Consider the following 24,437-nt stretch of genomic DNA (forward strand, 5'->3'; position numbering starts at 1 on the left):
GAAGGATTTAAAAAAACAAAGGGTTGGGGGGCGTGCCAAGGCAATGGGGTGCGAGGGGCACCCATGCCTCCCTCTGCCCTGATTTGGAGGGAGCCCAGCCGAGCAGGATGCAGTGGTGGCCAGAGGATGCTCTGATGCTGCGGGCAGGAGGGCTTGGTGGTGGAGGGTGGGTAGCCAAGCCAGGTGGGCATCCCAAACACCAGGGCGCACAGGGAGGGTGGGCACCACCAACCTGCCCCCCTCCACCACCTTTTCCCACCCCACAGGACCCCACCAACGGCTACTACAGCGTGAACACCTTCAAGGAGCACCACTCCACCCCCACCATCTCGCTGTCGGGGTGCCCGGCAGACCTGCGCCCCGCCAGCAAGCAGCGGGTGCCCACCGGCATGTCCTTCACCAACATCTACAGCACCCTGAGCGGGCAGAGCCGCCTCTACGACTACAGCCAGCGCTTTGTGCTGGGCATGGGCAGCAGCTCCATCGAGCTGTGCGAGCGCGAATTCCAGCGCGGCTCCATGAGCGACAGCAGCTCCTTCCTCGACACCCAGTGCGACAGCAGCATCAGCAGCAGCGGCAAGCAGGACGGCTACGTGCAGTTCGACAAGGCCAGCAAGGCGTCCGCCTCCTCCTCCCATCATTCCCAGTCTTCTTCCCAAAACTCAGACCCCAGCCGGCCCCTGCAGAGGCGGATGCAGACGCACGTTTGAGCCCCTCCGGGGATGCTCGGGACCCTCCGCGTGGGCGCCGGTGGCTTCGCGCTAAGGACAAGTCGCACCCGCTGGGAGCAGCGGTGGGAAGAGGCCGGTTCCAGTGTCCCCCACCCCCCCCCGGCCCTCCAAAGTGGGGCTGCGGATTAAGGGACCGGCCGAGCACCATCCCACCCACCCCCCCGGTACATGCCAAGCACAACCCCGCTGAGGACGCGCCGAGCCCTGGGGAGCCGTCCCCTCCGTGGGGCTGGGGGTGCCCCCGGCCTGACCACGCACCCCCTGCGCCCACCCAGCCGCTCGCCTCCGCTTCCCGCTGCCCCCTCCTTCCCTTCCTTCTTGGTGTTCGGTGTCCATACTTATAGAGTCCGTTTCGGGGGGGGTAGGGGGGGTCCCACCACGTGGGACAGGATGGGGAGGGGGGGGGGGGGGGGGAAAACACATCGGTGGGACGGGGACCCCCCCAGGAAGGGCCTCTCCGCGCTGTATCGCAGCGCCGCGGTCAATACAAGAGGTGTTTCTCGTGGCACGCCTGGGCTGATGGCCACCCCGCCAGGACACCAGCTCATTTGGTGACACGGAGCCTGGGTGCACCGTGGCCTCGCCATAGGGTCCCCACCTTGGGGACATGGGCACAGGGGACCCCAGCGCCCGAGCCAGGCGATGGGGCATCGCAGCAGGTAAGGGGCAGCTGGGGACACTGGCGTGGGGACATGGGGACACGCTGGCACAGGAGCACTGTACACAACTGGGCTGCCCTAGACCCAGCCCGCGCTCACACTTACCCCAGTGCTCACTCACACTCACCCCCAGGAGCACCCAAGCCCAGCCTCACGAGGACCTTTATTGGGTGCCAGCAGGAGCCCCCAACACCCCTACACAGGGGTCCCCAGGGCCACCCCGCACCCCCAGCCCCGCGGGGGACAGAGGGGACCCCACACCTTGGGGACAAGGCACAGGTCAGCCCCCTGGAGCCCCCTCACCCAAGGCCACTCGACCCCAACACAAGTGGCGTGGGGGCCCCAGGGGAAGGCTCCCCGATAAATAAGCATTTAAATTAATTAAATTAAACTGCCCCCCCCCTCCTCCTCCCCCCCCCCCCCCCCCCCCCCCGTAAAGGGCCCTGGCAGACCCCGAGGCTGGGGGGACGAGCCCCCGCGCCAGCGCTAAGGCACCGGACAGGGCCACTGAGTAGAAAGAAAATTAAAAAAAAAAGGGGGGGGGGGGGGGAGAGGGAAATTAAATATTTGAGGGGGGCACAAGGGTAGGGAGAAGGTATCACAAGCCCCTGAGGGCTTCTGCTCCCTGGAGGGGTCCACAGACCCCCAAAATCAGCCCCTCGGGGGGGGGCTCTCGTCCAGGTAGGAGGGAATTAAGGGAAAGAAAAAGCCTAGCGCAAGGGCTGCTGCCCCCCCATCCCCCAGGCCTGCTGGGAGGGAGGGACACCCCCCCTCAAAATCCCCTCCAGGTCCTTGGTAGCTTCAGTGCGTCGGTAGGAAAAGGCACCGGCCCCGATGCCACAGCACCGGGGGGGCTCCCTGCACCCCCCAAGAGCTGCTGCCCCCCACACCGGGGGTCCCACGGTCCAGCGCGGCCCCCCCAGCTCCGTCCCCGCTGGCTCCAAGAGTCCCGGGGCAAGGTGGTGGCGGCGGTGAGGACGGTGCCCTCGGCCAGCTCCGGCCGTGCCAGCTTGTCCCCCCACGCGGCTGGGGGGACGCGGTCCCTGCGCAGCCCCCCTGCCCTCAGAAGTAGGTGAGGTTCTTGACGAGACCCAGCTCCAGCATCCGCTTGATGGCCACTGCCTCGTGTGAGACGTTGTGCTCCGACGCCTGCGGAAGGGGGGGGGGGGGAGCAGGGGTGGGGGGGTCACACCAGAGCCCAGCAACACGGTGCTGCGCCTTTCCCTTCCATCCCACCCCCCCAGCGTTGGGTCGACCTTCACCCGAGGTGAGGAGCCCCCCGGCATGGGGGATGTGACCCTCCCTGGCCACGAGCCCTTCTGCTTACACATAAACCAGAGCCAACTCTTCCCCCAGGACTATGGAGAGGGTGGGCTACAGGGAGGAAGAAGGGGGATGGTGACCCCCAAGGTGGATCTCAACACCCATGGGGGGTGGGGAGCGAGGGGTGCCCATGGGGAGAGGCACCTGCGCCACTCGGCATCACTGAGCGAGGCAGGGCGCTGCTCTGCTGGGCTGCAGTCCCTCATCCAGGGGGAAAAAAAAAAAAAAAAAAAAAGGAGTTGGTGACATGGACAAGAAGAGGGGGGCAGACGCTTACCGCCATGGACTTGAGCGTGATCTGTTCGTAGTAGTGAATGGTCTGCTTCTTGTTGGCCGAGTCGGGGTAGCCAAAGCCCGCGATGTGCACCAGGTCACAGAAGTGCAGCGCCAAGGTGATGGCCAGCAACCCCGTTGTGGGCTTCTGGAGGGAGAGGGCAGAGGAGGAGACAGCCAGGGGACCCGTGGGGAGGACATCACCCCTTAGGGGGCTGCAGGGTGACCGACCATCCCCACCCCTTACCTGTTTGACCTTCCGTGGTTGCTTCATGGGGAGGTTGAGCAGTTTAGCAGCAGTTACTTCCATGTAGTAAGGGTTGAGGATGCGCACTTGCTCCGGGTTAGCATCCCAGATCAATGGGGGCTGCTTCCAAAACCCTTTCCGAACCTGCAAGAGGATAGAGAAGTCCGGTGGTGTCCCACTAAGAGAGGTAGGTCCCCAAGGGTGGGGCGGGTTGAGGGTTGGACCTGGTTCTCCACCACACTTACCCTCTTCTTGTCGTTGAGGATGGCCTCCATCCACTGGAAGTCCATGGGCTTGAAGGGCACCAGCACCAGCAAGGTGTCGGGGTTGTTCTCCGTCTTGGGGTTGAAGTGGGCCGACTCCGGGTAGAAGAGGCGCATGGTGGTCTTGGAACCCACGTCCTGCTCATAACCGTGGACCGGGGCGTTGTTCAACCTTGGGGTGGGGACAACATGGGGACATCACAGGTGTCAACCCCACCTGCGGGTGGCACCGGGGAGGGATCAGCAGGACGGACCCCAGGCCGTACCTGATCACAACATCGTACGTGTTGATGGTCTCCCCCATGGAGCTGTTGCGGAGCCGGTGGCCGTTGCCCACCACCGCGCACCTCCGGCACTTCAGGCTGCGAGAGAAAAGCCCCGTTTCAACCAGACCTGCTCTAAAACCCTGGCAGTTGTAACCCCCAAGGGCAGATTTAACCCTCCATTGTCCAGTCTACAAAGCTACCCATGCTCCATCCACCACCCCCGGGTTGCAGAGGTTCGTTTTGCCAAATTCTGGGTCCACAGTGGCCACGTTTCCCCCCGACGCGAGAGCAGCGCTGAAGAGAAAGACAAAAAAAGCCCCTAAACCCACCCCAGAGTTACCTCTGGATGCTCTCGGGCAGGGAGTAGTGGGTGATAGACAGCAAGCGCAGGAGGACGTCTTCTGCAAAGCAAGGAGAAGGTGAGGAAGGCAGCTCCTGCCTGCTACAACGCCCTGGGTGCTGCCCCATCCCTGCAGGTCTCCTGCCAGTAATCCCAGCTCCCACCAGATCTGCGCACGGAATCCTTTAAAACCTGGCCCACCCGCAGCCAGGGGCAAGCAGCTACGTGCCACAAAGCCTAAAAATCAAGCAAACAGCTTGCTGGGAAGGAGAAAATGGTGTGTGGCCCGCCCCAAAAAATAATAAAATAAAATAAAAAAATCAACCTGCACCTGTTTTTAAAGAAAAGTCAAGCTGAAACCCCCAGGGAGGAGGCTGCAGGGATGGACAGAAACCCACCGCGGGTGCCGCCGGGGCTTACCGCTCCCCTTTGTGCCGTAGGGCAGCTCGTAGAGCGACGGCGTCTTCACCCAGAAGTAATCCTTCAGCTGCAAGAAGAGCGGGTGGTCCCTCGTGTAGCTGCCGAGGAGCAAAGGGCCGGTGAGACCAGGATGGGGGGAGACAGCACAGGGCAGGGGGGGTGGTCCTGGCTCTGCATCCCCCCCTCTCCTTGCTCCCAACCTGGATACTCACTTCCCAATGAGCTGCGACGCTTTCTTTTCCACCTCCCCGAGGGGACAAGTCGTTTTGTTTTCTTGCACGGGGAAATAAAAGCTGTAAGGGAAGAGGTTAAAAAAAAAAAAAAAAAAAAAAGGGAAAAAAAAAAAGCCTGGCTCCTCTGCATCCCCCTCCTGGCCAAGGGGGCTCTGGCACCCCCACGGGCGGATTCTGGCAGCACCAAGCCGACCAGATGCAAGGTTGGTTTCCCTTTGGGTTTTTATTTGCTGGGCTTGCAGCCTTGCATCGGAAGAGGTCTCTCTTGCCCTGCTCATGGAGCTCACGCTTTCCGCTTTCCCAGTCTCCATCAGCATCGCAGGACTGGGAAGACCAGGGGGTTTTCCCTTCCTCCCCAGCTCAGGGAAACACCGGCGTTTGGCAAAAACCCCGCAGAGCCAACACACGCCGTGTCCCCCTCCTCCGGCAGCAGGCGAGGATGCTGCCAGCTCCCCCATCCCCAGGATCCAGCCAGACGATGCTCCAGCATCCCTGCGCCGGACGGGCGGGAGGATGCCTCCGAAGGGAAGGGCAGGAGGTCCTTTAAGCTTTAATAAAAGCCACTCACAGCTGTGTGTACCTGTCTTCCCGGTAGATCGAGTACCAAACCATCACCAGAAACAGCGCCAGCACCCCGAGTATCTTCCCTCCTGCGTGCCCAGTGGTGGGGCGGGGGGGGGAAGAGAAAAACACCATCAAGCTGGTACCCTGGGGTCTAAGCAGATGCTGGGGCCCTGCAGCGCCGTGCGGATGTCCCAGTAGATTCAGGACTGCAGAGCCATCCCTGGCAAAGCCTTCGCCCCCCACACCCCACACACACCCCCCCGGCCCCGGGAGAGGCGAGGGCCTGGCTGGCCGGCACGGTCCCATCAGAGGAGCAGCTCCAGGATGGAACCAGGCTGGTTTATCCCAGGTCCGAAGGCTGCCGTGCCATTCCCTCCCATCCACCTTGCGCCAAAGGCTGCGCAAACACATCCCTCTTCCCGGGTGCCTCCATCCTATTTTTCTACCCCCAAGCCCGCTGGATCAAGGACCCCCAAAATCACCCTCCCGGCCACAGTTTCACCCATGGTCCCCCCCCAATACTCCATCACCCCACTGGAGCCGCAGCAAAGCGGCATCCTACCCCCAAAGCCCAACTGCCAAATGCAGATCCCCCGGGACCCCCATCCCCGCTTGGAAAGAGGGAGACGGGACCCCCTCATGGGACTCACGAGACTTGTTGAGCATTTTTATCAGCAGGAGAGGCATCAGGCGAGGGCCGGAGCTCTCATCGCGGCTGCCGCTGGTCACCTGCAGCGGGAAAAAGAGGGAAAGGCATCAGATGAGGTCAAAACCCATCGGAGCCATCCCCGAAAGCCCCATCCAAGAGGCACCACTCCCCGCTTGCCCCATCTGCACCTGTGAACGAGCAGGTGTGAGGGTTCCCCAAGGAATTAATTTTTTTTTTCCTATTTAAATTCGCATTTCTCCACCCTGCAACCGCCGAAGGTTTGATTTACACAGAGTTTAGAAAAGCCAGGCAAGCGGCCACGGTTCCCAAGGAGCCTCAGCCGTACAGGTTAAATGCCAAAGGAAAAAAAAAAAAAAAAAAAAAAAAAAAAAGAGTTAAAGAAGAAAAACAAGCCCCCACTTGGGTCTCTGCTGCAAAACCCCGCAGCACCCAAACCAATGCCCACGGCGGTGACTTGGGGGGAGATTTTAAGCCCAGCCCTGGCTCAAGCATCCAACCAGCACCAGCCAACCAGCCACCACAGATCCGAAGCCCAAGGTGCCACCACCGAGCCAGGCAGAAAGGACAGGAGCAGCCCAGTGGGATCAAAGCAAAGAGCACCACGTACTTGGGGAACCTCCAACGCCTTCAACTCAACCATCCCAGCCCCAGGAAAGGGGGATGCCACAAGCTTAATGCTCACACAAATGCCGGCCGGGAAAACGGGACGACTTTTTTCTTCCTCCAAAACCTCCTGCTCCTGGAATAAGGCAGCAAAGAGCCCTGGTCGGAGCCACCCCGGGGTCAGCTCAGCCCCATCCCACCACCGCACAACACAGCCAGGGTGGAAAATTAACTTACCAGGTGGGAGAAATTTTGGGATACATGAGAGACTTTGCTCCCTGAGGATGAATCCTACTGGGAGCCCAGCTCGGAGCTGAGCTTGGCTTTGTCACACCACGACCCAGCTGCTCCCCTCTCCGGACCAGCCATGTCCCGGAGGAGGAGGAGAGGGCAAGGAGGTATTAAATGCCCAGCCAAGAGGAAAGGTGCACGCCCAGGCTGGGCGATGAAAATGCTGGCCCCGAGAGATTAGTCACCTTGGGAGGGTGTGCGGGTGCCTAACGAAGCGCTGTTAATGACACCTGCCACCCGGCAGGGCCACGTCCTCGCCCAGCTGAGCGTGAGCTGAGAGCAGCGCTTTGGGGGAGCAAATGGGATCAAGAACGAGGAAAAATGGGACCAAAGATGGTCCCGTCAGAGCCAGGCTCTTCCCTTCCTCGACACAGGCTCCTGAAATTAAAAGGGCAGGAAGGGCAATTAATTAAGAAAGGCAGGAAGGACAATTAAAAGGGAATTAAGGTCAATTAAACCACGCTACGAGCAATGGGACAGGATACAAAGCAAAGAAAGCTGTGTCTGTCCGACAGCGGATGGATGGGGATAGGGGTGGGGACAGGAGAGGTGGTACCCCGGGAAAGTGCCCATCTCCCCCTGAATCATTTCTCCTCCATAAAACACAGATATCAAACCCCTTCCCGGTGAATTGTGCCCAGGCACAGCCCTGCCATCGCCTGGAGACCCACGATGGGGAAGCAAAAGCCACCGACCACCCCCCCACCCCCCCCCCAATTTACACCCCAGTTCTCAACCTGCATCGGTATTTCTGGATCTTGGAATCCCTCCTGGCTTGGGAAGGAAAGGGAAGATTAAACTCAGGATTGCAGCTTCAAGGGTTGGAGCAAGCAGGGACAGGAGCTGGTGGGTCTCAGCCCTTTATACATTACAGCTGCTTGAAAATAAATTACATTTGGGGAAAGAAAAGAGCAGCTTGTGTTTTCTTGGTGTTTTTTTTTTTTTTCCCTAGCCAGACTAGCCACAGAAGTCCCCAAGGGGAAATCTGCCACCACAGTTGGAGGCTGACAATGCTCCTAGGGGGCCTGAGCACACCCATTTGCCCAGGGCTGAGGTGCTGCCGGGCATCAGGACCCGAATTTAGCACAAAATTCATCCCCCAGCTCTCTCCTTCAGCACCAAATCACCCAGCCAAGCTTCCCACCAAGTGCACTTCACCCCTCCTGTCGGCTCAAGACACTGGGAAAATCCACTCTCACCCCCGGTGTTTGCCTTCACATAGCAACTTTTTTAAAAAAAATATTTTTTTTAAAGGCTTTATGATCTTTTCCCAGGCTTGTACGCACAAGCTGGGCCTGATGCAAAATTTATCTAAGACAAACACAGTTAATAATCTCCAAGGAAAATGAACGCTGTTTAGTGAAGCGTTCGGGGAATGCAGAGCAAAACAGAGCACACCCAGGCTGCCCCCGCGCCCAGGCCAAGGGGGAGGCGCGTCTGGAATGGATTCAAGCTCCCCCCAGCCTCGTGCTACCAGATCCGCAGCCCAAACCAGAGCGGCTGCTTAAAGCAGGAAGGTCTGAACTCCCGGAGCCAGCTCCCACCGTCCTCACGGAGCTGGTGGAGGGAGTGATGCCAGAGGATCCCGCTGGTTCCCACAGCATCCCTGGTTCCACAGCATCCTCAGATACTGCAGAATCCCTGTCCCACCACAGCATCCCCCAGGGCAGCATCCCTCACCTCGACAGCCCCCTGGTCCTCCACCAGCATCCCCCAGGGCAGCATCCCTCACCACAACATCCCCCTGGTCCTCCACCGCAGCATCCTCCACCACAGCATCCCCCGGTGCAGCATCCTCCATGGTTCCCCCACCGCAGCATCCCCATCCAGCAGAGAGATTTGGCACCTGCCCCTCCCACGGAAGGGATGCAGACGTGCCTCAACCGCCGCTCCCACCGGTTCGGTCCAGGGCATCGCCTCCCCTGCCAAGCCCTGGAGCTGGGGGGAAAGTCCCAGGCAGATTCGGCTCCCCACACTTGGAAGAAGCAACTGAAAAAGCCCCTTGCTTTGATGTCTGAGCAACACACCTCCAAAGCTCCGCTGGGTTGAATATTATCGCTGCATAAATGACTTAAAAGCATTACTGCTGCTGCCCCGTCTTCCCAATCAGGTCCCTCCTTCCCAAGCCAGGTGTTACAGGAAAGCCCCATCCCTGGGATGCTGCGGAGGCAGCCGCGACGAAGCTCCTCACTCAGTTTCCCCGTCTCACTTGGACCCAGAGAAGGGATTTGCCTCCAAATTTCACCATGTCCTGGGAAAGCCCCCATGAGATGCCAGAAGCAACCAGGGGAACCCACACTCCTGCTGTGTGGTGACCTCTGAGGAGCCCGCCCCTGTGTCTCCATCCATCCCCATCTCCCTCCATGGCCTCAACGGCTTTGGCATCTCCAGATTTCAGCCAAGCTGCTCCCAGCCCACCTCTGGGCAAAAAAAAAACAAAAAACCCAAATGCATTTAAAGCCACGGAGCAAGCACAAGGGTAGGGGGTGATTATAAATCCCCCCACTCCATCCCAGCATGGGCAAATGGTGATCCCAGCCACCCACTGCCATCCCGGCAAAGCATCCGTGGACCAACAGGCAAGGCAGCAAAAGCTCTGAGTACTTTTATGTTTCCATGGTAACTCATGGATTGGGGAAAACGAAGCATGACATGAGGCAAGGACACATCTCCCATGCTCCCATCACCCCATCCCTCATGTCCATGGAGCCACTCGCTGCCCGATCCAGCTTCCCTGGGCTAGAAGGATGCTCATCAAAAAATGAGCTTCTCTGATCGTTCATCCCCCAAAATTGTGCATTTATTTTTAACTGGGAGAGAGGTGGATTTGAAGGGGATCACACCCAAGCTGGCAGTCCCTAAGGATTCATTCTTGGCAGTGAGAACCAAAGGGAGATGGACAGACGGCTGGGACAGCAGAGACCCCTTCGACTCCAGCCGGACCATCTCTCCCGAGCCTTCAGGGCACATGGAGCTTTGCTGGGACCAGCAGGACAGACCCTGCACCCCACTTTGAGGACAACAACCAGGCCTGACCCCCCAAAGAAGCAGTTTACCACCCCAGGATCTTCCAAGCCCCCGTCCCACGGGTTTTCTCCATGCGGTAGGGCTGGGATTGCCGGAGGAGGCCTGACAGATGCCAGCTTACCCCCCGCACCGGCTCAGCCGCATCCTGCCTCGGCAAAACCATCACGTGCCGAAGCCTGAACACAACCTGGGAGGCGGCCGGGGGCGATCCTCTGGGGAAAGGACGCAGCCAACTCAAGGCACTGCCTGGGCTTGGAAGAGCATCAAAGGTACCCAAATCCTCAGCCTGGTATCCCAAACGTTCCTCATCCTGGCTGCTGCAAGCTCCAGGTGCTTGGGGATTTTTTTTTTTCCCCCAAGCTGGGAAGAAAACCAAGACCCACAGCAGGGAGAAAAAACCTTGCAGCACTACAAACAACCTCTGTCACAAGCCCAAAAGGCAGCAGGCTCTGGATGTGATCCCCCTCCAAGGGATGCTGCAGCGGGACGGAGATGCTGCAGCGGGGCCGGGGGACCAGGGATGCTGCAGCGGGACGGAGATGCTGCAGCGGGGCCGGGGGACCAGGGATGCTGCAGCGGGGCCGGGGGACCAGGGATGCTGCAGCGGGGCCGGGGGACCAGGGATGCTGCAGCGGGGCCGGGGGACCAGGGATGCTGCAGCGGGACGGAGATGCTGCAGCGGGGCCGGGGGACCAGGGATGCTGCAGCGGGACGGAGATGCTGCAGCGGGGCCGGGGGACCAGGGATGCTGCAGCGGGGCCGGGGGACCAGGGATGCTGCAGCGGGACGGAGATGCTGCAGCGGGGCCGGGGGACCAGGGATGCTGCAGCGGGACGGAGATGCTGCAGCGGGGCCGGGGGACCAGGGATGCTGCAGCGGGACGGAGATGCTGCAGCGGGGCCGGGGGACCAGGGATGCTGCAGCGGGGCCGGGGGACCAGGGATGCTGCAGCGGGACGGAGATGCTGCAGCGGGGCCGGGGGACCAGGGATGCTGCAGGTGCAGGCAGGGCTGCCTGCAGTAGTCAGAAAACAGCAGGGCAGAGCAATTGCACAAGCATGACTTGTAAGTGCAGTGGGTGGGGGGAACGCAGGAGGTCATGAGGACGTGGCACTGCCAAAATCAGTCCCATTTGACACCAAACACCACCCCATCTAGGGCGCAGAGACGAAGCCCAGGCCACCAAGACCCACATTTATCCTAAGAGCCCTGCGAGTCACTTTAAAGGAATCTTAATTGCCTCTTAATAGGCAAGGTAGTGCTGTTTCCTTAGCCCATGGTATCCTAGGCATACAATAACCTGGCCAAATATTTATGATAGGGGACAAAAAACACCTCACTGGCATGTAAGCCTTAACAAAACATTCACCTGTGACGAGGGCACAGTTTTGGAGTGGCAACAGCAAACAAGCTCAGGCAGGGCGAGTACATCCACAGCAGCAGGTCCCCAGAATAAAACCCTGCCTTTCCACAGCGCTGCTGGTTTTAATGTTCAGCTCAAGAGCTGAAACCCAACCCAGGTGAGCGCTGCCACCATCCTATCCTCTCTCCCTAATTTTTTTTTTTAATCCTTACAGCAGGAAATACACAGGGATGGGACCCAAATCCCTTTCTATGGCCCCAAAACGCCAGTTGCATGGATCTACCTGGGCACCCCCTGCCTCCAGGATAACCTCATGCCATCAAAGGAGCTACAGGGCTCCTCCTCGGGGTGTTAGGCTGCATTATTATAGGTTATGTATTATTATTTATATAAGTTTAATCACTCTTATCCTATTTGAAAAAATAAAGACCTTTTCTTGCCAGATGTGGCTCGCTACAACCCAGAGGTGATAGCCAAGCCACCAGAGAGCTGTGCCACCTACAGGGGGACAACCTCACGCTAATGACATGAGGGTGGACACCCACCAGCGATGATTTTACACCCGTGGGGTCTCATCACTAAGCCCTCAGCAACAATCCGGCTGCCCCCTCCTCCTACCTGCCCCAGCTAGTCTCCATTTGCTGTCACCGTCACCTCGTTGCTGTGTTTAGTTATGGCACCTCCATCCTCGGGGAACACCCAGGGATGCGGGCGGCAAGGGCAGCTTTGCACCCATGCTTTGGTCTAACCGCCCCCAAAAAAAGCAGCAGGAAGGGGACGGCAGCAAGCTGGGGGTGCAGGCAGCCTCCCCCCACCGCCTGCTCTCCCAGGAGCGGCAGGGAAAGATCCGCAGGGAGCACCTGCTCCCTTATAGTGGGGCTGCAAACAGCCCAGCGAGGCAAAAAACTAAATCACCGAGATGCTCCAGCCCAAACTCAAGCAATGCCTGGATCCAACCCCAGCGCTCCAGGGAAAAGCACTGGGAAATCAAGGGTTTCTCAAGCACCAAAGCCCAATTATCCCGCAGGCAGCTACCATCCCCAGTGGCTTTGATTGGGTTGCCTTTGGGGGGCTCAAAAGCTGCCTGCACAGTCGCTACGCCCTTTGCAAGTCTCCGAGGGCCACCTTAACTGCCTCCGCTGTGACAGCACTGCGGTTTCCCCCCGTTTCCTCCACACCTCCTGCTTCGCACCAGCAAAGGGCTGGTTTTGGGGTAGCCAAACCCCCAGAGTAACTCAACCCTTGAGCTCAAGCCCCACAGCCCCAGAACATCTGGGGTGAACCAGACAGATTTACACCCCTGTCCCTACACTTGTGCATCTTCCCTGCTCTTTCCTCCCATGTTAACAGCCAAGGAGAAAAATATCCTAAAAATAACCTGTTAAAGCACTTTGCACCCCCAGCACCACCTCGATGCTCTGTTAACCCCACCAGCTACGCTGGGATGAAGATTCTCATCTCGGGGAGACCTTTTCCAGCATCCCCTGCAGCAGGAGAAGCCGAAGCCAGTCCCCAGCAGGGTGGCAGTAAGCTGGCAGGAGGTCACAGCTACTTACGGTCTGTCCTCTCGGTCCAGGCAGAGCAGGCAGGAGCTCGGCGGGATCCGCGAGGCCGTCCTCTCTTCCCCTGGCAAAGGGAAAAGGGAAAACATCCTTAGGGCTACGGCAACCCACACCGGCAGCACGCAAGGGATGCTGTGCTTAGCAGCCCTCCACTTTCCGAGGATCTGGTGGATCCCTCCTGATCCCAGCCAGGGCAGCTCCAAGCCCAGAGGGGGAAGCAGCCCCAGGGGACTGGCAGAAGGGCCCCTGTCAGCCATCACATGTCACAGAGGATGTCTGCTCTCTGCAAAGCCACCCACCTCCTCCTGCTCTAGCAGCACGTTAAGGAGGTGCTGTGGTTCAGAGCCCAGACCTCGCCGCAGGTTTCCTCAGCGCCCCTTCGCCTGCCCCACCAAAATCCCCTTCCATGACTCACTCCGAGTTTTAGGAAGTGCACCTTTTTAGCTGCAATTCTTTAGCAAGCCCTTGTCCAAGGAAAAGCACAGCTCTGCTCACCCTGGGACGCTCTGCAGCTCAACCACCTTCCTGCACAAAGGATGCTACTTAATCCCACATCTCCAGCATCTCTTCTCCCAAAAGTTTCCAAATCACACATCCTCGCCTGGCACTGTAACATCCTTACAATTTGGGGAAGGAAAAACCCTGCCAAGAAGCTGCTGCACACAGAAACCCTTTTGCCATGCTGCCTCACAAAGAAAAACCTCTCTGCAAGGACAGCTGCTCTGCATTCAGCTTAATTACCCCACTAACGAGCAGCAGGGTGGGGTGGAGAATGAGCTGCCCAGGTGAAGCAGGTCCATTGCTATCTCAGTTAGCAGTCAGGAGCCAGCTTTGCTCTTCCCTCTTGTGCTGGTGGGATGGATGGGATATAGCAGGAGTCACAGTTCTCCCCTCTCAAAAAAACCACGTGAGGAACAATCTCAGCCCGGCTCAGTGCAAGGAAGGGTGATCTGGATAGAGGAGGGTGACCAGGACGCTCTCTCCACAGCTGGTGCTCAAGCCCTGGCAGAAAAGCTGCTTCCAAGGGGAAACTCTGAAGGGCAGGAGATTTCCTTACCTCTCTCCATCTCTTCCAGCTAGTGGAAGTAAAGGTGAGATGCTGGGGGGTGCCAAGCCGGTGCAAGCCTTCCCCAGGGCATGCCTGACTCTTAATACCCCATTAATTTTAATGAAGAGGGTATGTCTCTATGCAAGGGAAGGGGAAAGAAACCCCAAAAAAGAGTATCTCCAAGCTGGTACTTCTCTCCAGGGATGAGGCTGTCCACAGATGCCCAGAGATGGCTCCATCCCAGTGCCACACCTTCCCCCTCCAGCCAAAGCAGCTCTGCTTTCTCCTACATCCACCATTTGCTGAGGGGAGCAATTAAACCCGAGGGGTTGGGGCAAACACACCTGGGGCTGCTCTGCAAGTGCCCAAAAAATTCACCTTCCTGCACCGGGGTCTTCCAGCAGCCTGGAATCCACTGGAGCATCCAACATCACCTTCGACAAGGAGCCTTTTTATTTAGAGCCATGAATTATAGGATCCGCTAACGAGGTTAAACTCTCCCCGGGGAGCTCCTGCTAAAGCACTTCATGGCACAGCATCAGCCCCTGCGCATATAGATAACGATGGGGATGCTCAGAGCTGCCTGGGGGTGGGCAAGGGCATGCCTCCTTCCCCCCAGCATCCCCCCAGCCCTCCGAGGAGGAGGATGCAGCCCTGGATGAGTAGGAGACCGGGATCCCTTAAAGTGCATCGGCCCCACTGGGAGGATCCGAGGTCTTGCCTGAAGCTAGTCTTTCCAGCTGAACTGGAAGAGCCAGGAGCCGGATGGCTGCTGGTCTCCCCAGGATTGTTTTCCAGCTTCCTGAGAGGTCCCCCACCACCAGCAGCCAACGCAATCGGCCGTTCCCAGCCCAAGGTTCAGGGAAAAAACCCGTCACAGTTCAGGCATCCGCTGGGTCAAGGGCTGCCATCTCCACCACTTGCCACTGGTGGCTCAACCCATCCAGCAGCTGATCCCAGCAGGAAATTAACATCCCGTACCCCAGAACCCTCAAAAAAAACCTTAACAAGCTGAACTTTGCTCCTTTTCCTTCCCACGCTCCCAGCTACGCTGCCTCAGTTTCCCCTCCTGCCTATCAGGCTGCATTTAAATAACAATTTCAACATTTGAGGCGGGGAGAGAGGCACCTTGTGCTCACTCCCTGACGTCTCCCTTCCGGGATGCTCGTGGCTTTGGGTGGAAAAAAATGAAAACCCAACGGCCACATCCCTTCCCCTATTAAAGACTGAAGCCAGCCAGGACCAGTCCCTTGAGGGGCTCAGCCCTGGTACAAGAGCATCCCCAGGGGATACAGGCATTTCTGGGACACGCACAGGCAAGAGCAGATAGGCACTGGGCATGGACCAGCTGCTGAATCCCTCCCATCCAGCATCCTCCCCACTGAGGACCAGAATCCCTGGGGGCTGTTAAAATAGGAGGGGAAGATGGAAATGGCGTTTCTCCCCCTCCCAGCAGCCAGACCTGAAGCAAGGCAGCCATCCGTCCATCCATCCGTCGGTGCTCCATCGCCGGCACCAGTCTCCCTCGGATAAAATTACCTCCCAAGGGGGCACAGAGCAAAAGCCAGGCTGGGAGGGGATTAAAATCCAGGTGAGCTCATCCTCCTCCTCCAGAGAAACTGTCTCTACTCGGCAGGAGCAAGGTGTTTCCAAGCCTGGCACATCCCTCACGTCACACCAATCGCTATCGCCCCGGGACCAGGAGCTTATTCATTTGGCAGGTATTTAGCAGGAGATAATCTGGCCGCTTCCCAACCATCCTTCAGCCAAGCCAAAGGTATAATTCTGGTGTGGGATGTGACTTTTCGGTAGAGGTTTCCCTACTGATCCTCACCCCAGCAGCCCACAGATGCTCCCCAGCCGGGAGAGCACGGAAGAGCCACCACCAGCAGAACTCCTATCCACCATCCCAACTGGCTTTTTATTCTATTAATCATTTCTTAAATGTATTGAATTATTAAAACCAAAATAATTTAATAAATCTATTTCTATTCAATCCCTGAGAATGGGAAGAAAAGCAAAGCTGCCCAGCCAAGCCGGATTATCCAAAGCAGCGATCGACCTAAAAATAAATAACTGCTATTTAAGGACAAGCCTCCTGCAACAAACACCCCCCCAAAAATAAAAAAAGGAAAAAATAGACATGAGAAATCGTGGCTGCTTCCAAGCTGGGCTGTTTAGCATCACTCATCAGACAAAAAAAGCCTATTTTGGGTTTATTCCTTAGCAAAAGTCTGTGCTTTCAAGAGAAGACCATCCCCAGGCTTAAAGCCGCTGATTTACAGACACCCCATGCATTTAGGCAAGCCAGGCAACTAAATAATTAAGATTTAAATATACATCTGCATAATACAGATAATCTGTCAATTTAACTTGTAAATGCAGTCAGAATTAAGCAGCGACTTTGTTAATTAGGTAGCAAAAGGGCCTGGGAAGCCCCAGCTCCATGGCAGACGCTGAAGGACCATAAGGACGCTAAAGGATGCTAAATTCGCTGGCGGATGCAGCGTGACCAAGCGTTGGGGCAGGTTTTACCATCCCCTTACCCTAACACAGTGCTGGGGCACCAAACCCTTGTGTTCACCCATATTTTTGTTGCAAAAGCCCCCCCAGCTCCTCCAGCCCTTCATCAGGAGCTGCCTGTACCTTCCCACCCTGCCGGCATCAAAGCCGCACAGGATCAAAACAAGGCAGTGGAAAAAGAGCCTGGGGTAATGCTTCTGAGGACGAATTGCATGGGTTTTGTTGCGTAAATAGCACACTTTGAAAGCCAGGCTCAAGGCCACCCCCAGCTCCCCCAGTCCCAAATACCAGAGGTCCCTACCCAGACCCTGCCGGGGAGGGAAACCTGTTGAGCACGTATGGGAACCAACAGACAGTTCTTTGTGATTCTTTTTTTTCTCCCCTTCTATTTTTTGTTTTGAAGCAGCGCTGGTTATCCTACAGGGGTGGGCCCGAGGCCTTCCCAGCCCTTGGTGGCCACCTTGTCAACCCCGCACAGGGAAGGCAGTGTCATATTTAACCCCTAAACCCCTTTGCTCTCCTTAATTTTTGACACTGTTCCCACACCCTGGTACTCCTTCAGTCCCGCATCCCCCCAATCCACTTGCATCGCCTCTCTCTGCATTTTTTCCCCCTTATTCCTCACTTTCCACCCCATTTTTCCCCCCAACGATGCCCCACCACTCTCCTCCCTTCCCATCTGGATCCATCCTCATAACACGCAATCCCAGCCCACGGAGCCCACGCCAGAGGGGTCGCATGAGACTGACGGCCACGGAGCTGCCAGGACGGGGGTTTAACCCCCAGACCGGGGTGTTCTGTTATCTGCTGTGGGGATTCTCGGCTGGCAGCGTGCGTCCAACATCAGCAAAGCACCAAAGCAGCAGGTCTGCAGCATTAAAGCATCCTCTTGCTTTTGCATTACATTGGCTCAGTTGCCCCAGTTCCCCCATTTCAGGGCTCAAGGAAGCTCTGCCCCATCGCCAATGCGGGCAGGGACCCCAAGCCCCAAACTCTATCCCAGCTCATATATATACTCTTTAAAAAGAAACTTAAAAAAAACACCCGACGAAAGTGTTGCAAGCGGCTCAGAACCTGACGCAGGATCCAAAGCCGGAGCTCCGGCTTGTGCAAGGCCACGGGGCACATTGCAACCTCTCACCGCCGGCATCACACCCTGGTTAAAAAAAAATTGAGGCTCGCCTGACTCAGCCTGGCCAGATATCAGGAAGCTGAATCCAGCCGGGAAAATTTGGTGGAGGCTGCCGGCGAGCTGGGGGAGACATTTTGCAAGGGGAAGAGCCGGAGCAGGAACAGCATCTGGAAGCGATTGGAGGCGAGGAGCCTCTCCCAGGCGCAGCGGGGAATTCCAGCAGCGTGAGCTCAGGTTAAAGCCTCCTTCACAAACTCAGGATTAAGAAAAAAAACCCCGAGCTTCAGCACATATATTTTTAAATCTGCAAATAGCGAAGGAAAGGAAGCCAGCTCCCCACCTAGTCCTACCTAGACACAGCTTTGTGATTTAGGCTGGTTCTGATTTGCAATTAAAAAAACCCCGAAACAACTCCAAAGAAGATGAGAAATCTCTCTGTAGATTTGTTGATATAATTTTACAGGCGTGGTGTCGGGAGGAGAGTCCTCCTCTGGCACTGCACTGTTTAAAACTGTCTTGCTTTGCATTACGATGCACCCCTGCACCATCCACCCCTGGGACAGCTGCACCCCACCTCTGAGCATCCCTCGCCAGCACGGGATGCATCCCATGATTATCACGGAGCGGCAGCAGCTCAGCAAACCCAGGAGCATCCTTGGGATGGCATCGAAGAGCCGATGGAGGATGCCACCCTAGCTTAGACAGAGTGGTCCCCCACCAGGGACTGATGCAGCAGGGAGCCCCCGGCTCCCTCCAGCCATCCCTGATCCCATGGAACAGGGACCAGCAGCACCCATGGGTGGTCAAACCCACCCCCGTTGGACACCCTGGCAGAGCACGTGTGCCATGCCGGGATGGTGGCCTCCATCATCCAAGCCAGCAGCACAGGCAGGCTGTGCCCCACTGCAGCTCCACTGTGCCCTTTCGCATGGCCAGCACGTATCAAAACCCATATAATGATTAATTATTTATTAATAATAATAAACCAATAATCAAAACAAAAATACCTGACCACATGTTAACACCCACATCGATATTATATAAATAATTTTCACCATAATTAATATAAGCCACCTGCACAGCAGCTTATGCACTCAAGAAGTCCCAAGCATCCCACCAAAGCGATGCCAGCAAACCTGCACCCCATCTCTTTGTGCCAAAGCAATTCATCACAGGGCAGGACCCCCAGGGGACGTGCAGAATCTGGCCCCATCCACCGGTGCCCACCGAATCCCACTCCCCTAAAACTGCCACCTTCAGCCCCATGACGCCCCGAAGACCCCGAAGCAAGCACCCACCCACATCCTCCCCACCTCCATCGCTCCCACCCACCTTCCCAGCGGCTCACTGGTCCCCGTCCTGCACCGATCTGTGGCACGGCGGAGCCGGACCAGCCGGGAGCAGCGTCTGCCGGTGATGCTGGCGCTGCAGCTTGGTGGCCTCGGGCATACAGCGAAACACATCCTGGAGAGGAGCCGCAGCCCGTGCCAGCCCAAAACCACCCTGAGCATCCGCCAGGCCAAAGCAAAACCAGGATGGAGGGTAGCTCCTTCTCCAGTTTTGCCGTTCCCCACTGGCCAAATCCTTTCTCTTTCCTCCGAAGAAACTTTCCAGCCCAACTCCGGTCACATGCAAGGGGTCAGCAGCTGGAAACGCAAGAGATTAGCAAGAACTGGGGTTTGTTTCTTTTCTCTTTTTCCCTCCCGAGACAACACCGGATTTTCCTAGAAAAAGCTCAATAAACACAAGGATTGTGGCCAGCGGAGGGAGAAGCCACCGGTGTCCAAGCGTGAGAGGAGGGCGAGGGGAGGTTAAAAAGAAATTCCAAAAAAAGAGAACCAGAAGTTGCAAAGAGCAGCGTGAAAGTGTCAGATCATTTCCTTTTCTCACTGCAAAATCACAACCACTCGTGCAAGTGTCCCCGACAGCGTCACACAGGGGTCACTGGCCCCAGCCTGGGGTTCCCAGCCTGGGGTGAAGGAGATAGGAATGCGGGTGAAGCCAGGATGCCATCCTGTGCAGGAGGACCACATCCCTACTCCTCACACAGCCATCATGCTACACTCAGAGAAAACAATCAAAAGGGGAAAAAGTAATATAAAATAATTTTATTTTTTTAAAAAGTACGATAGAAAAAGCTCTTGAGAACCAGGTTCCTCGTGGCCAGCCCGAACCAGGATGAAATATTTGAAGCTAAAGCAATGGGACCATCGCCTTATACAAGAGAATAAGCAACAGGATATGTGGGATTTAGAGATATCGCCAAATAATTAGTTTTAATCGTTGGGACTCAACCTGAGAATTGCTGCCAGCTGAAACCCCCCAAAAAGAGGCATGCAGAGGACCCCAGTGTTGCCGCAGCTGGGCTTGGCATTCCCACATCCTGCAGCCTGGTACCCACCTCTGATGTTGGTTGCAAGCACGAGGATGACACAAGCTATAAAAAGACAGGCTTGGAGGCGTAACTATGGTTGCTCCAGAGTTTAAAATGGACTTAAATAGACATTGTCACTCCACGGGTGGGTTTTCACTCCATGGGTGGGCTAGGGACCAGGAGGATGCTCTGGTCACCATTATGGTCCCAGCTCTGGAAGACACCCTACTCACAGATCTCCATGGTGGACATCCCTTAAAATTAGCATCAACAGATCGTTCCTGTTCCTATATTTACATTTGCAGAGCCCTGAGCCCTCTGTGGGATTCAGTGCCTTGCCGTAGCAGTCGCTATTAAATCATGGCCTGGAGCTGGAGGAGCAAACAGCCCTCTAATGATGCAGATAAGCAAGCACAGGGGTTAGGGAGGGTCCGGCAAACCACGCTGCTCCCATCCTATAGCTTATAATGATGTTAGGAGCTCATTATAGGTTGGACACGTTGTTAGGAGCCAGGGTGAGAAAAGGAGACCTCATGCCTGCAGGACAGCCAGCACCAGAGCTGGAGGCGGCATCTCCTGGGATCAGCACACCTCCGAACCCTCCACTCAGGATCTCAGCTCCTTCCAGGCTGGGACCCGGCATGTGCGATGGAGAGCTGCAATGTGATGCAATGCAATGCAGCGGGAATCGCAATGCAACGGGAATCACAGTGCAATGAGAATCGCAATGCAACGGGAATCGCAATGCAACAGGAATCACAATGCAACAGGAATCAGTGCAACGGGAATCGCAATGCAATGGGAATCACAATGCAACGGGAATTGCAATGCAGCAGGAATCGCAATGCAACAGGAATCGCAATGCAACAGGAATCGCAATGCAATGGAATCGCAATGCAGCAGGAATTGCAATGCAACAGGAATTGCAGTGCAATGGGAATCACAGTGTAATGGGAATCTCAATGCAACGGGAATTGCAATGCAACGGGAATTGCAATGCAACGGGAATCAGTTCAACGGGAATCGCAATGCAATGGGAATTGCAATGCAATGGGAATCGCAATGCAATGGGAATCGCAATGCAACACAAATCGCAATGCAACAGGAATCACAATGCAACGGGAATCACAATGCAACGGGAATCACAATGCAATGGGAATCACAATGCAACAGGAATTGCAGTGTAATGGGAATCACAGTGTAATGGGAATCGCAATGCAACGGGAATTGCAATGCAACGGGAATTGCAATGCAACGGGAATCAGTGCAACGGGAATCACAATGCAATGGGAATCGCAATCCAACAGGAATCGCAATGCAATGGAATCACAATGCAATGGGAATCGCAATGCAACGGGAATCACAATGCAACGGGAATCGCAATGCGGCAGGAATCACAATGCAACGGGAATCACAATGCAACGGGAATCACAGTGCAATGAGAATCGCAATGCAACGGGAATCGCAATGCAGCAGGAATCACAATGCAACAGGAATCACAATGCAACAGGAATCAGTGCAACGGGAATCGCAATGCAATGGGAATCGCAGTGCAATGGGAATCACAGTGTAATGGGAATCGCAATGCAGAGGGAATCGCAATGCAACGGGAATTGCAATGCAATGGAATCGCAATGCAGCAGGAATTGCAATGCAACAGGAATTGCAATGCAATGGGAATCACAGTGTAATGGGAATCGCAATGCAGCACAAATCGCAATGCAACGGGAATTGCAATGCAATGGAATCACAATGCAGCAGGAATTGCAATGCAACAGGAATTGCAGTGCAATGGGAATCACAGTGTAATGGGAATCGCAATGCAACGGGAATCGCAATGCAACGGGAATTGCAATGCAATGGAATCGCAATGCAGCAGGAATTGCAATGCAACAGGAATCACAGTGTAATGGGAATCGCAATGCAACGGGAATTGCAATGCAACGGGAATCACAATGCAACGGGAATCACAACGCAATGGAATCAGTTCAACGGGAATCACAATGCAATGGGAATCGCAATGCAATGGGAATCGCAATGAAACAGGAATCGCAATGCAATGGAATCACAATGCAATGGGAATCGCAATGCAACAGGAATCGCAATGCAATGGAATCACAATGCAGCAGGAATTGCAATGCAACAGGAATTGCAGTGCAATGGGAATCACAATGTAACGGGAATCGCAATGCAGAGGGAATTGCAATGCAGTGGGAATCGCAATGCAGCGGGAATTGCAATGCAATGGGAATCACAATGCAATGGGAATCGCAGCTCATTTTGCAGAGCTGAGATGCAAGTTGGCTGCAGCCACCAGTCCCAGCGCATCCCCCTGCACGGCTGATCCTTGACCCCAAAGTGCCAGACCAAGAGCAGTGATCAGAATGGACCCCTCACCTGCTCCAGCCCCCTCACTAAGCAAAGGGAGAAGGTTCTCCTTGCACACTTAAAATCACCAGCTCCGTCATCAAGCCAGGCTTCTGCCCTGCCCAAAGTGTCTGTCCCGTGTCACCCAGCCCTGCCGTCACCACGGAAAGGCAGGTGGCAGAGCCTGGGTAATCCCTCTGTCTGCCACCAGCCTCTTCCTCTCCAAAAGCAGTTGGAGGGAGAGCCCAGTGGAGAAGGCTGGCAAATTCAGCAGGGCTTTCCCAAAAGCTCCGCCACAAGAATTTAATTAGCTCATCTCACTAAGAAAGAGATGGGGACCGCAGTCACCAAGCAGCCCAGCACCGATCCACCAGGCAACAGACTGCACAGGCATCGCTCTATTAACCCAGTGGGGAAGGATGCATCCCATGCCCAATATCCAAGCTAAGGAGCACAAAAAAGCACCCGGAGGAAGATTTTCCTTTGTTCTCGGCTCCCCAAAACAATAAAACCCCATTGGCTCACCCTGCAAAAGATCTGAAGTTGAAAGATCAACGAGGAAGAGTCCAGCTGGTCCTTTTTCTGCTGACCGGGGGCAAGCATCCTCCCCTTCCCTCCAGGAACAAGCCCATCCCATGGGAGAAGAGGGCTCCAGGAGCACGCGATGGGGTGGGATGGGGTTTATCAGTATCCTGTACCAGGATGCCCAGATCCTGTTCCCGGCAGCTCTGTCCATACTGGGATCGGTCCCTCCTACCCCTTTGGGATCACCAGGCTACCAAAGCGCATCCGTCAACCAGTCAAGAGGATGGTCAGGAATGGAAAAAGAAAAGCCTGGACCACTTAAACAAATCCTCCTCAGCCCGCACCGCTGGGAGAACGTTCCTGTCCTGAGCCGACACCGGGCACGTTCCCCCCTGGCCAGGGCCTCCAGGAGGATTTTCCCTTCCTTACACCGGGCATTGATATCGCACGTACCCATGGAAAGAAGCCCCCCACAGGCTATCAGGTGATGCCAGCAACTTTCTTGCCGGGGGTCTCCGGGTGGCTTCGCCTTCCCTGGGGATGGCCAGGGCAGGAACGATGCCGAAGGCCGGTTTTTCCCGGCGAGACGCTGGGGTTTTGTTTTGCCGGGGATCGCGGATGGGCATTGCCAGAGCAGGGGCTGCCCACGCACGCCTCACCACCTGGAAGCTCAACCACGCTTCAGGCGCTAACTAGTTACATTGATTAGAAAATTATTAATTTAAAAAAAAAATAATAAATAAACAACAGAGAGAAATAAAGCCGCTTTCTGCTGCGTGCCGCTCCCCAGGGCATCGATGCCAACGGTGCGGGATGCATCGGTGGGGGTCCAAGGTTGGGTTACGGGGGGGTGTCTCCCCTTATCCCCTATTTGCACCCCCCATGCAAACCCTGCCTAGGACCCTCAAAGCGGGCAGCGCTGCCTGTCCTGCTGCCCTCCCAGCGCAGACCGCCCCCCCCCCCTTCCACAGACCCCCCCCCCAAATCAGCTACAGTGCTTTTTCCTTACCACCACCCCCCGCCCCTCTTTTTGCTCAGATCCACCGCTGCTTTGCGGCTGGTTTGGGGAGGGGGGGCGGGGGGTGCGCACCCCGAGGACCCGGCGCTGGGCAGACTCACCATGGGGCGGGCGGGGGGCGGTGGGATGCGGGGGGCCGGGGCGGGATGCGGGGCCGGCCGGGCTGGGCGGCGGGAGCGGGCACGCTTGCGCACACGGCCGGGATGGGCGGCGGATGGAGGGAGGGAGGGAGGAGGGAGGAGGGAGGAGGGAGGGAAGAGCAACCCGGGAGCTGGAGGCACCCGGGCCCCCCATCCCCCGGCGGCGGAGTGCTGGGGGTCGCATCCCCCCTATCCGCATCCCCAGCGGACCCGCAAAAATCACAGCGCTGCGGCCGCGGGCAGACTTCAGGGGGACTCAGGCATGTGCCCCCCCCCCCCCCCAAACTTGGCACGCATCCCCCCAAATACCAGCAAATTTTAGTGCAAACCTTTCCCCACCGGGGATTTACCGGGGGGGTCGCACCATTCCCAGCCGAAGCACCATGCAACGATGCACGGAGGATCTGGGGATGGCTTTCCTTAAAATCATCAACTCGGTATTGGATATTACTACTTAATTTTTTTCCTGCAGAAAA

At 56.5% G+C, this 24,437-nt stretch overlaps 2 protein-coding genes across 13 annotated transcripts in view; one reads left to right on the forward strand and one right to left on the reverse strand.

The window, feature by feature from the left end:
* Positions 1 to 1,908, forward strand: part of KIRREL3 (kirre like nephrin family adhesion molecule 3) — a 342,462-nt gene extending 340,554 nt beyond the window's left edge. For all 3 annotated transcript variants that reach the window (XM_037409940.1, XM_037409941.1, XM_037409942.1), the window contains one exon: positions 267 to 1,908. In XM_037409940.1, coding sequence (XP_037265837.1) covers positions 267 to 710 — 444 coding nt within the window. In that variant the 3' untranslated portion in view covers positions 711 to 1,908. The remainder of the gene's footprint in view (positions 1 to 266) is intronic.
* ST3GAL4 (ST3 beta-galactoside alpha-2,3-sialyltransferase 4) lies at positions 1,534 to 23,953 on the reverse strand. 10 transcript variants are annotated; one of them, XM_037409947.1, is made up of 13 exons: positions 18,870 to 19,325; positions 12,829 to 12,898; positions 6,597 to 6,728; positions 5,970 to 6,048; positions 5,336 to 5,405; positions 4,735 to 4,815; positions 4,523 to 4,620; positions 4,103 to 4,163; positions 3,763 to 3,858; positions 3,479 to 3,668; positions 3,234 to 3,377; positions 2,991 to 3,134; positions 1,534 to 2,539 (listed from the first exon to the last, which is right to left on the reverse strand). In XM_037409947.1, the coding sequence occupies exons 1-13, from the start codon at positions 19,046 to 19,048 to the stop codon at positions 2,453 to 2,455; spliced, it is 1,431 nt and encodes a 476-aa protein (XP_037265844.1). In that variant the 5' UTR covers positions 19,049 to 19,325; the 3' UTR covers positions 1,534 to 2,452. The 10 variants fall into 10 exon arrangements, with proteins under 10 accessions (XP_037265844.1, XP_037265843.1, XP_037265849.1 ...); XM_037409946.1 differs by having other exon boundaries at positions 5,324 to 5,405; XM_037409952.1 differs by lacking the exon at positions 18,870 to 19,325 and adding an exon at positions 23,923 to 23,947 and having other exon boundaries at positions 2,991 to 3,377; positions 5,324 to 5,405.
* Between the last annotated feature and the right edge of the window lie 484 nt (positions 23,954 to 24,437).

This window comes from Falco rusticolus, chromosome 16 (assembly GCF_015220075.1).
Source record: "Falco rusticolus isolate bFalRus1 chromosome 16, bFalRus1.pri, whole genome shotgun sequence".
In the NCBI taxonomy this organism is placed as follows: domain Eukaryota; kingdom Metazoa; phylum Chordata; class Aves; order Falconiformes; family Falconidae; genus Falco; species Falco rusticolus.

What these genes read in the sequence shown, in the direction of transcription:
- ST3GAL4 (XM_037409943.1), bottom strand. Translation starts at nt 19,048, where the DNA reads ATGCTCAGGGTGGTTTTGGGCTGGCACGGGCTGCGGCTCCTCTCCAGG. An exon ending in AAAAATGCTCAACAAGTCTC is followed by an intron (nt 5,406 to 5,969) that starts GTGAGTCCCATG and finishes CTGGGCACGCAG; the next exon opens with GAGGGAAGATACTCGGGGTG. An exon ending in TCACGCTCAAGTCCATGGCG is followed by an intron (nt 2,540 to 2,990) that starts GTAAGCGTCTGC and finishes CCCCTTCCGCAG; the next exon opens with GCGTCGGAGCACAACGTCTC.